The sequence below is a fragment of the Diuraphis noxia genome, unplaced genomic scaffold (assembly GCF_037042655.1).
Source record: "Diuraphis noxia isolate RWA-SAM2 unplaced genomic scaffold, SU_Dnox_SAM2 contig0002, whole genome shotgun sequence".
Taxonomy (NCBI): Eukaryota; Metazoa; Arthropoda; class Insecta; order Hemiptera; family Aphididae; genus Diuraphis; species Diuraphis noxia.
In genome coordinates, this window is record NW_028301712.1 from 55,603,348 (window position 1) to 55,615,445 (window position 12,098).

The 12,098-nt window shown below is 30.4% G+C and overlaps 1 protein-coding gene across 1 annotated transcript in view; it reads left to right on the forward strand.

Annotated features, from left to right (window-relative positions):
* Window positions 1-11,481, forward strand: part of LOC107168455 (uncharacterized) — a 39,996-nt gene extending 28,515 nt beyond the window's left edge. The window contains exon 3 of the mRNA XM_015517868.2: window positions 8,916-11,481. Within this exon, the coding sequence (XP_015373354.2) occupies window positions 8,916-9,493 (578 nt within the window). The 3' untranslated portion in view covers window positions 9,494-11,481. The remainder of the gene's footprint in view (window positions 1-8,915) is intronic.
* Window positions 11,482-12,098: the final 617 nt, after the last annotated feature.

The following is a 12,098-nucleotide window of genomic DNA, read 5'->3' on the forward strand; positions in this document are numbered from 1 at the left end:
GTTAAGGGGAATGTTGGGCGATTCCCCCATTGCCTTCCTCTCTAATATAAATGTATTATTTATAATTTATATACAAAAACCGTTCTTATTCCAAGCCCTTCGACATTATATAAAATCCAGTATTTTAGTCGATTTAATATTTATTAAAATATATAAAAGCTTGAATTTACCATTTATAATATATATAGTATACTACTATTATATTATATGGGTTATAGCACGATCGCTTTGTTATTCCATTGCAGCTCTATTTACAGCAGTATAATTTTAGTCTACGCATTTTGTACTATGCTTATTGTTATCTCCGTGCACCGGGCACTACCAGTTCGAATACTTAATTTCATTTTGTTTGAGGTCCACTCCCTTCGATTTACCCCAAAATATAACTGGGGGTGCTGGGGCCAGACGTTTGTAAATTCAATGGTAATAAAAAAATGGTTGTTTGCTCCTACTCTAAAAAAATATTTTATATTTCAAACATAATAGGCATACAGGATAATATAGCCGAGATATGCCAACACGTCATTCATACTAAAAGTCTGAAACCCAAACCGTTAGTATATTGTTAGTGCTCGTTTGGATAAAAAATGTTCTTTGATGCTCCACCCTAAAAATATTATTCATATTTCATGCAGGGGCAGGCTGAAAGGGCTGACAGCACCCTACTTCCATTTGGAATTTTCGGTCCAGACGATCAGACATATGCCAATCGTTTGTGTTTGTAGTCCCGCCATTTTAACTTCAATTATAGTTGTATTTTGGATTCTCCCTTAGTATTATGATGGGGAATATAAGGGACGTGACAGAACTTCCAGCCCTAATATATGCTTGGGCTCAGACTAATGCCTGCTAATTCGATTTTGTACGCATACAAAATCAATTTTTACCAACAGAAATTTTTGAGATATTAAAAAATACTTTAGTAATTTATTTATATAAATAATTAAATAATTAAATTTCTAGAAATAATAATTGAAAACTTTATAACAGCGTAGAAAACCAATTTTAATAATTCCATAATTAAAAAATACCTGATTATAAAAATACTTTAAAAATTGCTTATTCAATAATAATATACATAATCTCTAATCTTATTTAATTAGTACCTACCCGCCGGGGCATGGCAGAAATCTTCGGGTGTCCACTATCCACTAGAAATCCTGCCAAATAGGCGTCCGAACTAAGCGTCTTCGTGCTTACTCCCAGACATCGCGTCATATGAAAAAAAATGACCATAAATATAACTAATATTGTTATACTACTATTATTGTACCTAACTCAAATGTACCTTTTATCTCTACAAATATACTTGTAATAACTGTAATTACCATAACTAATGACTATAGATGCTGGGTTCTTGAAGTCAATAAAAAAAACCGGTCAAGTGCGAGTTGGACTCGCGCACCGAGGGTTCCGTACATACCTGTAGGTATATAAGTAAAAGTTCACCCATCACGACAATCGAGTCATAGTTATGGTATTTTTATTGCAAAATGAAATTAATAACATCGAAATATGGAAAGCTGGAGGATCATAAATACGCGTTCATGCGGATTAAAATTATTTGAAAAAAAAAAAAAATGTGATCTAACTAAAAATTTAAGGTTTTCGGAATTTTTCTGTTATATGTGCGATAAAACATTGCTTCATGCCGAATTTAGAGATTCTAAATCGACTTGAAGTATCCTATAGGTTTTGATTCCCTCGCAAGTAGTCGCGAGTTTGAAAATATGCGGCTTAAATTGTTATTATTTCTTTCGATTGCGTTGACATAATATTTTTCAAAAATATTTTTCTTTTATATGATGAAACTAAAAGTTTACGGTTTTCGTAACTTTTCCTATATCTGTACTATAAGACGTGACTTCGTACTAAATTTCAAGATTCTAAGTTCACGGGAAGTACCCTGTAGGTTTTGATTCCCGTGCGAGTTTCGAAAATTTGCGGAAATTTGCGGCCTAAATGGCTGTATCTTTTGATTGCGTTGGCTTAGAAGGTTGATTTTTCTACAGCTTCCAGGGACAGTAGACCTGAGTATCATATAGAAATTTCAGTTTGATACCTCCACGCGTTCCTGAGAAAAACGGTCTTGACAGACGGACGGATGGACGGACGGACGGACAACAAAGTAGGATCACTTTCCTAGGGGTTCCGTTTTTTTCTTTTGAGGTACGGAACCCTAAAAACTACCAAGGTGCTAATTGACTTAAGTTATAAGACCTTTTCTGAATAACATAAAATGTTTAAACAATAAAAAGCCATTTTTGAAATAGATTTCACCATTTTTTGGAATTATTTCTGTAATTACTGTGTATGCTTAAAGTAACCATATTGACTTCCAAGAATTGAAATAATCAAAAAATTACATTTCTTAAATATCAGTTAAAGAAAAATTTCCAATCTGTGCTGATATCACATAACTCTATACAATTGTTTAAGATTTCTGTATTTAAAGTTTAGAGTAAACCTGAATCCAAACAGTAAACAGTAACACAATCTAAACAAAGTGTATAAAAAAAGGAAAACCGATACATTTTTAGCGTTTCTCTTAGAATCTAGAAAAAAAGTATCCCTCTGAGAATTATTTCACTAACATCCCACAGGTTCAATACGTTCTCAATTTAAATATTGTACAAACAATCAAATGAATGCTTTGTCGTTTAAATATGTTGCTCCATTTGTGTCGGGAGTAAAACGTCTCAGTTATGCTTTCGAGAATATTGTTGCTATACTTATTGAAAATATTTATAGTTATCATACATACCTATTAAAAAAAAAAATTAGGCAGTATGATATGCACGATAATTTGAAACTAAATTAAATATTATTTTGTTTAATAACTTTTATAGTATAATATGTCATGCTACACGAAATTACAGAGCCTAATCTTTTATTTATAACACTGTTATTATTACGATATCATCATAATATCATGTTTGAACGAAATATCTTTAGTTATGTACTCAATATATGTTTCAACAGCGTAGTCAACATTCAACAAATTGTTTATACCTATACCTTTACTTTCTGAACGGTATACATTAATATTGTAATTTTAGGTACACATAAATAATCTATTGATTAATATAACACGATAAATCATCGTGTTAATTGTGAGTAATACATATTATCATATAATAATAATTGTATAGATTGTACACTGCTGCAGAAGTGGTAGTTACATAGCGGAAATTTTTATCGTATAGCACAATACGAGCTGCGATACATTTCGACGTCTTGTTATTTGCTCTCCGTGTCATAACGCCGACGAGATTTATTTCCCTTGTAATCAGAGAATACTACGGCCAGAGATTCACGCGTTGCTGCATCTATATAATGTATAATATACTTAATACATATAATAGGACATAGGTGGTACACCGCTGCACGCGCTCGCATTAGCCCCGAGGACATTTCGGTTTCTGTCCACCCAGTCATCAATCACAGACAAGGGATATTAAAGGAAAACAATCCCCCCAAGCAGTTAGTGTGAGAGTGTGCTTTGTGTGTGTGCAGTTCCCAGTTTCTTTTGACTTTTGTATACGTACACACGTCGTACGCGATGTGTATTATATACCAGGGAAATCCGTGTATACGATTCCCGAGGGAGTTGCGGTGACACTTATGGTTATCGGTGTATACGCACAGTGTACGCGAATATCGTATACATGTATACGATGTATAAGGCATATTCGATTCGGTCGATTCCAATACGTGAAAAATTGACATTTTCGTTTAGAACCTCGTGAAAGCGCATCGTCGTATAGGTAATAACTAATAACTAATAACAAACACACACACACACGAAAATATACTGCAGCGTAATATCATATTGCAGGTAAACACATAATATTATATTAAACTACATCAGTCGAAGTTGCTCGAAATAAGTATAGGGAGATATGACATTTTTTTTTTAATATTCTAAATATTATATATATATACGGTGTTTATTCTACTTAAAACGAAAATATGTTTAAACACGTTATATTATGCGAATATTTTTTAGTTCAATTAGGTACGTCGAAATATTCTTCAGTTACATTCTATATTGAAGACTAATTACAAAGTTATAAACGAAGCTACCATTAATTGCACGACTCTGTAATATTTTGTTGACAACATAATATTATTATGGTATGATATGAAATGAATCTCTCACTACTTATTTATTAACAGTCCATCTCAGCTTACTAAGTTGTTTTAAAATATATACGTATAAGCCTATTAATAAAATTATTTTTTTTTACTAATATATAAAATATATTTATATAAATTATAGATATTTCAGGTTTACTGTTATACAGTACTACAGTGTACTCAATCTTAAGTAATGTCGTCAGTTCGTCACGATAATATCATACAAAATAATTAAAAATATACGAGTATAATAGGTAGATACCTACATATATCTATTGATCACAAATCGTTATAATTTATGGTTAATTAATAAATAAATCATCACCGTGGTAAAATATGATGTGTCTCATATTCTCATCCCATACCCGACGAAACGTGGTATAATATAACAAAAACAGTAAAAACAAAAAAAAAAGTATAATTATGCGTATAATCCGCCTGTCAAAATTACTATCCATACTCAAAATGTTTAGTATAAAAACCGGTTCTATACTAAATTTCTAGGGCTGGGCATTTTGTTCGTTATATCAGCTAGTGATAACTCATTAAAAGCAATATTGTGTTTAATTTTATTTACATACTCATATTATAATTTATAGGTAGGTACAGTTATATTCATTCACTTGTATATAGGTACAAAAAGGACAAAAACACATAATCATTAGTGACGTTACTAATTACATAAAAATTATAAATTTATCACAAATAAATTTAATATATTATACGTCTATACTATGTTACTACAATAATTTAAAACGTAAAATATTTTGTTAGGGAGAAAAATAGTAATTTTTACCTACTGTTAAACTTTTTGGTTTTTATTGTGCTATAATGTAATGGAATAAAAATAAATTATACAATAAGATTTGGTGTGAATTTGTGGTAATAGCCAATAAGGTTATAGGTTGATACGCACTGACTTTAAAATAATATATTATTATAAACGGTTTTTCATTATGGGCGTGTCGTTCACTTCCTCCGGTGTAGATGAGAAAGCGAGAGAAACGAACTACCAGAAAATCTATATTATCATTTTATAAAATAACGTAATTTCAAATTTGTACATACAATAAAAGCTAATTTTTCATCACAGCCACATCATTACCAGCTATTTATATTATTTCTATTATACGTTATGTACTTGCATGGTACATATTGTATTTAATTTTAGTAATTTTACATTTTTACTATGGACTATGATTACTTAATACTTATGATGTACCTACACGAACTGCAGTGTCAATTTAATAATGTGAAAATCATGTACGTGTACCTGCATAATGCGTACTGAATTTTGCATTGTACAACAGCTTCAGGCTATACGCCATTTCACTCAGCAGTGTCACGAGTACAGCAGAGATCCGTTTCCGGTAATGTAATGCGCGAGCGTGTTTTATTCTAAAAAATTAAAAACATATATTTTACACACATACAATTATACATCATATTATTTAATATTACCTATATGATACATTGATATCTATTGGCTTTTACGTTTGATCCGAGATTATAATAATCTAACGCGGTATTGATTTCCTGTCAAAGTGATATTGGTGCTGAATATTTTGAATATTATTCGATATATCAAACGTATCTTCTGCCACCAAGACCGTCCAAAAAACTATAATAGAAACACATAATATGTGTATTTATATATTTTATATTGCATAATGATCATTTAACACACGCTGTTGAATCAACAGGTATAAATCATTTTACCGGTAAAATAATATAGATGAAAAAAAAAAATACCTAATTTTTCTTTTATTAGAACTATTTACATAAAAAGGTGTACAATTAAAGCACAGCAATGTAGCAGCAAATATATTTTGGATAGATATACATAAACATAACCAATTGTTTTGTGTAATAAATTGTCAGATTTTATTTATTTCTACATTATCGATTGAAAGATGAAATACTTTTGTGGTTTTTCGTTACCATACACATACAGCAATTTCAATAAACTTATAATTTTATAAATTTCTCTGTATAATATTACAAATTGATCTACCTATTACTTTATAATAATATAATTAGCGTATGTACTACCTATGTAGGTATTGTAGGTATCTAAACGAAATAATACTATCTTTTAAATGGTGATGACATGTGAAATAAAGTAACAAAAACAGATATAAGTAAACAATATTCTCATCTAAGTTACTTGCAGGAATGATCGTTTTCACAAAATGGTCGAAAGACTATAATATATCTACGGAATTTTCTGAGCAAAAGCGAAATGATTAAACATACGTGAAAACTGTACTGGCATTTTCTCTCCCTATCCTATTTGGAAACTATGTTTAAACGAATCAAGACAAATCCGTCTTTTTTAACTGGATGGTACGAATTAGTGTCTGCGCTCCGAAAATAAGTGATTTATCAGAGTTTCTCCATCGGTCATTTAGTTTAAGGGAAGAACGCAGACACAAAGTTTAAACGAAAAAATGAATTCAGAGAATTTCGGACAAAGTATATAAACGAGTATATTTGGCATTGCTTTTAAAACTTTCCCAAACGGTTTTCAACATTATATAGGCTATGCTTCAGTATATATGCACATGTAGTATCTGCACAGGTAATAAGCACATTATTGTTGATCTAATAATGTGCATATAATATGTCGTAGTGGACCTTATGGATTACCTTAGGGATGGGGTATTTTTTTTCCGGAACCCAACTACTGTAACCATTAAAGTATTAAACAGCAACCGGATGATTCTCGTATATATTTGGCCCCTGTATGCAAATCAAATGATATGCTTAATATTCATCAAATGCAACAGAATTTTCACTGTGATTATGGAACACTGGATTACAAGAACCTATATATGTAGTTGAGGCATTTATACAATGTCATTAATTTAGAACCATTCGTATGATTATGAAATCATTGCAAATATTAGGTATCATCAAATAACGATAAATTGCGCCGATTGGTTATAATGAAATGGAATACACTAAAAAAAAATTATAACATTGGACTTGGCAATATGATGTGTTTTACCACCATCCATTTGATTTCTGTCACAGTTCACAGATCAACCGAAAATCTAGTCAATCTATATAGTTTTAGTCTTAGTTATAGTGTCTTAAATTAACAAATTATTATATTGTTATTACGTTTTTATTTTAATTTGAATAACTATACCATGCTAAAGCGTATCTTATATGTATTAAATGATACTAGTAATTACTAATCTGGATTTGCTCAATTTACTTGTCATTTAGATATTCTTTTAAAACTCAAGTCTATATCTATAATTACTAAACTGACATCTCCTATTACAAATGTCAAATATAAACATAATTAAATTCATATAATAATATACTTTACTTTAGTATACTTACTTTTGCAAGCAAAAACAATTTGTGAAATTTAGTATCACAATTTAAACTGATAATTTTTAATACATTTATAATATCTTCAGTAAGGCTTACTGCTTTTCTCAAATCAATTTGTTCTTTTTATAGCAACTTACACAATAGTAATCAAAAAGAAAAAACCAACTGGAAAAATATTTTATTATAAAATTAATTACTATTAACTTGTAAGGATATAAGAAATTCTGAACCAATAGCTTTTAATAGTATATTAGCTTCCGTTGCAGTGGTGTCATTCTAATTAGAAATATGACATAATAGTTATTGAATTAACTCAATGACTCCAGTTAAATTTTGAATACATTTTTTTACTGATGTTAACTTAATTTTGCACAATTTTAGCGCGAGTTGAAATGCTAATTATAATAAGTGTACAACATATTACGTCATATATATTTAAATATTTTGTATACGATTTTAAAACATTTAAATCTGGGCCTAATGATGTTTAGTATTTTCAATAATTTAAAATTGTAATGCTTACGTCAGGTTCAGGCTTAAAAAAAAAAAAAAATAAATAAAATACTAATAGTTGTTGGTAATTTTCTTTTTTTTTTTGCTCCATATTTGTTTTAGCTTATAAGAATATAACCGACACTGTGACTATGGGAGAATGGCACGGTGTCACGGTGTGTACCTAGTGTACCTACTGTGCAGTGTTTAGACGTAATCGCAATTATTAATTTAGATACTTTGTGTCAGCGCGCGTTCATTGTACCTTTAGTACCTACTACCTATATGGCTTTTCGTTTTACGAAATGTAAATCTTGGAGTTATATTTTTATTACTAAAGGTATTATGTTTATGGAATGGTAATTTTTCCCATTATCAGATTACTTACTATCTATAATCTATTCTAAATTAAGTACAGCGTGTGGCAAAGCACTCAATGTTATAAAAATAAATAAGAATTAAAATGAATCAGACCATTTATTTTCAAATCATGCTTATCGTTAAGACGTTAACGGGTAAATATTTATAACCTGGTAATATATACATAACTAAACATTTTTTTGTTTTAGTTTCATAATAATATTTAAGGTTGTATGTGAACTATTTGTAGGTATAAGACAATATATGAATACAGCTCATAAGGAGGATCTATCTCCCTTATCCCCTCCCCGTAATTACGTCCCTGTCAGAATATATTTGTGCTATCGGCGTTATCGCTATATATTACCATTATTATTAATTATTATTGTTAAGTACCGAAATCTACTCGAAGAGGAAGGTAAACAAAAGTTAGATTAAACTTATACATGCCATTTTTTATTCAACATTAAACATGCGGTTTGCAACAGAATACAACTGTTTTTCATGAAAGAAATTAGTAATTACTATCTTTACAATTATTCTGAATTTGCTTATCGTGTTACCTACTGTTTCAGTAATGAAAACCGAATACCATCAACACCAAATGCAGGCGGCCAACCCGGCGTCGGTGGCGTTCGGCGGCACACCGTCAATGATGTCGGCGGCTGGCCACCACCAAGGCCTGCAGATGTCGGCGGCGGACGCGGCCCGCGGAGGTGCTAGTGGCCAGCAACAGCAACAACAACAGCTGCTGCAGAACATGTTGAACCAGTCGCCGGTTTCCGTCACCCGTTCGCAGGCAATCGGCGGCGGCGGCGGCGGCAACAGCGCGGCGATGATGCTGATGAACAACACCGGCCGCACCAACTTCACCAACAAGCAGCTAACTGAGCTGGAGAAGGAGTTTCACTTCAACCGGTATCTCACCCGGGCACGGCGGATCGAGATCGCGTCTGCGCTGCAGCTCAACGAGACCCAGGTGAAGATATGGTTCCAGAACCGGCGAATGAAACAGAAGAAACGGCAGCGGGAAGGCCTACTTCCGGTGGCCCAGCAACAGCACCACCTACATCAACAACAACAACAGGAGACCATGCACCTGAGTGGGACGAGCAGCACCAGCAACTCACCGACCGCGTCCTCCAACGTGTAATGTCCGGACGCAGATGATCCAGAGGCTGTGAATTATGACGCGTGGCCTCGCGACATTTATTATGTTGACTCTTTGACGTATAAACACGTTTTTTAAGGTTATGTTGCCAATCTCCACGTGTATTCTTATGATTATTACTTCTCAAAGGATTATAGGTACGTGATAGATGAAATTGTGCACGAGTGTGCTGTTGTGATCCGATTGTGAAACGTCTGTACATCTATCATGTAGACATCAACTGCATGGTCACGCACCCCTGCCCAAGACGTCGTGTATTCGGTACTGGCACTGTACTACTGTAGTCTGCAATCTGAAGTACCTAGTATTCCGAGTAAAGTATTTAAATTAATTTTCCCAAAAGCATTTTTTTAAATAATGTTCTTTCACGTATAGATCTTTTAGAATCGATTTTAATATAAAAATAATTGTTATGAAATAACCATGGATGATTAATTGGTTTAAAATTCATTAATAATAATATATTCCTTAAAATATGTATTAAAATTAGAGCATATATTATATTATTCTTGAGTAGTTAATATAAAATATTTGTATTTTGACTTGTGACTATCGAATACAAATTAAACGATCTAAGTGGGAGACTGAAAAATACGACATGGTATACTATATTATTAAACAATTGACTATATAACTTTAAATGAGTAAAAACTAATTAAATTTAAAAAAAAACAACATTATTTATGTTACTAAAAAGTAATTATTTTAATATGCCAATCACAAAAAATCCGAAAATATAGATAAAATATTAAAAACAAAATTTTAAATTTAATTTCTTATTGTATTAGAATATAAAATAAGTTTAGTTATATTAACTGTAATACAATTTATGGCATTTTAGTAAAATATATGCAAGTTCTAGTAAATTCGTTTGCCGTATAGTACCTATATTACATTGAATCAATTACGTTTATAAATACATATATTTATGTGACATTACTATTTATAAGTACATAAAAGAAGTAAGTTTTCAAAAACCCCATAAAAGTATAACTTGAAAAAAATTATGAAAATGTAACTTTATTAATAACTATGGCTGTATAATATTATCGTAAAAGTAATAAATGTACAAATGAAATGTTGTAATATTCACAATCGGCTATCAAAACGCGCTTTTTAACAATTAATCTGTTATTATATGACGTTTAGTTCCTATTTAATATTTATATTATTATTATTATATTTATAATTCATAATTATATATGACTTATTACGTGTTGAATTATGTATACATACTTATGTAAAGACTGTACAGTACAATATAAAATTACTTAATTACATATATACATATTTCTCTACATATTGACATTGCACGTATACCTACCTATTTGAACAATTTTAAATTGTAATCCTATCCTCTGGTACAATATTTAATATAAATGATATATTATTATATCACAGTGTTATCGTTAACATACGTCTAACCACTCAACCCCTTAGTACGAAGAAGGCCTAAAGGTAAAAATACGTTTATTATATTATGTATTGCTATACTGCACAAGTTCTATAACCGTTTTTCTTCCTTTGGTGACGATTTACTGCGGTTAAAATTGATAAATATTAGTTAATTAAAAATTGTGTACGGATATAAATATATAATTTTTTTTTTAATATGTAAACTATGTACATTCTTAACATCAAGGTACCTATTCAATTATTGTAAAATAATTATATTATATAATGTTCAATTGGATACGTAATTACGTTCCGGTTATGTCATATAAGACACCTATATATACTATAAATTATATGTGTTGTAATATTTGTAGTGGAAGATGTGTATTATAAAATAAAGTTAATACGAACAAAATCATAATATATTACTCATCGAATGTCTTTTTTTATACTCAAGTAGTCAAGTATAATATATTATAAACAGTACCTAGGTCCGTGATAATTGGAAATCGGATACACTCATCGATACTTCGACATAAAATTGTACAATCTCATTTCATCGATAGGTTCTAAAAATATACATTTTCATTATTTAAGCCATTGGTTTTTATGTAATTAAGTTTAATGCTGATCACGCTAACTTTTTTTTAAATAGCAAATATGCATTTTTACAGCTGAAAATTATTTTTCTCTATATTGCTCCTGCATATTGATTCAATTTCCTATCATTAGTTTATAATGTTTGATATATTATTTGAATGCGCAACGTTTGAATTAGTTATTTTAATTGGTATTATTGAGCTGAGAGATATTGGTTAATTGTACTAGAATATTTTTTTATGAACTCCTTTAATATACATTTCTATTTTGAAGTTAGACACTTTTTTTTCAATATTATCCCAGAATTACAGTTGACTTAACCTAATATTTTATAGGACCCTTCATTTTTAACCTCTTAACTGATTTTATCATTATGATACTTTTATGTTTCTTTAAATTCATACTATTAGCATGTAATTTGTAGTCATTACATTACTTGTTATTATAGGCCACAAATTTAAAACAAAAACTATAACGGAAGAAATCAATTATAAATATATATGTTTCAAAATATGATGAAAAGCAGAAATGCTCAGTACCACTTTAAATGATTAATTAATTAATAAATAAATAAAAATGACATATTAAATAA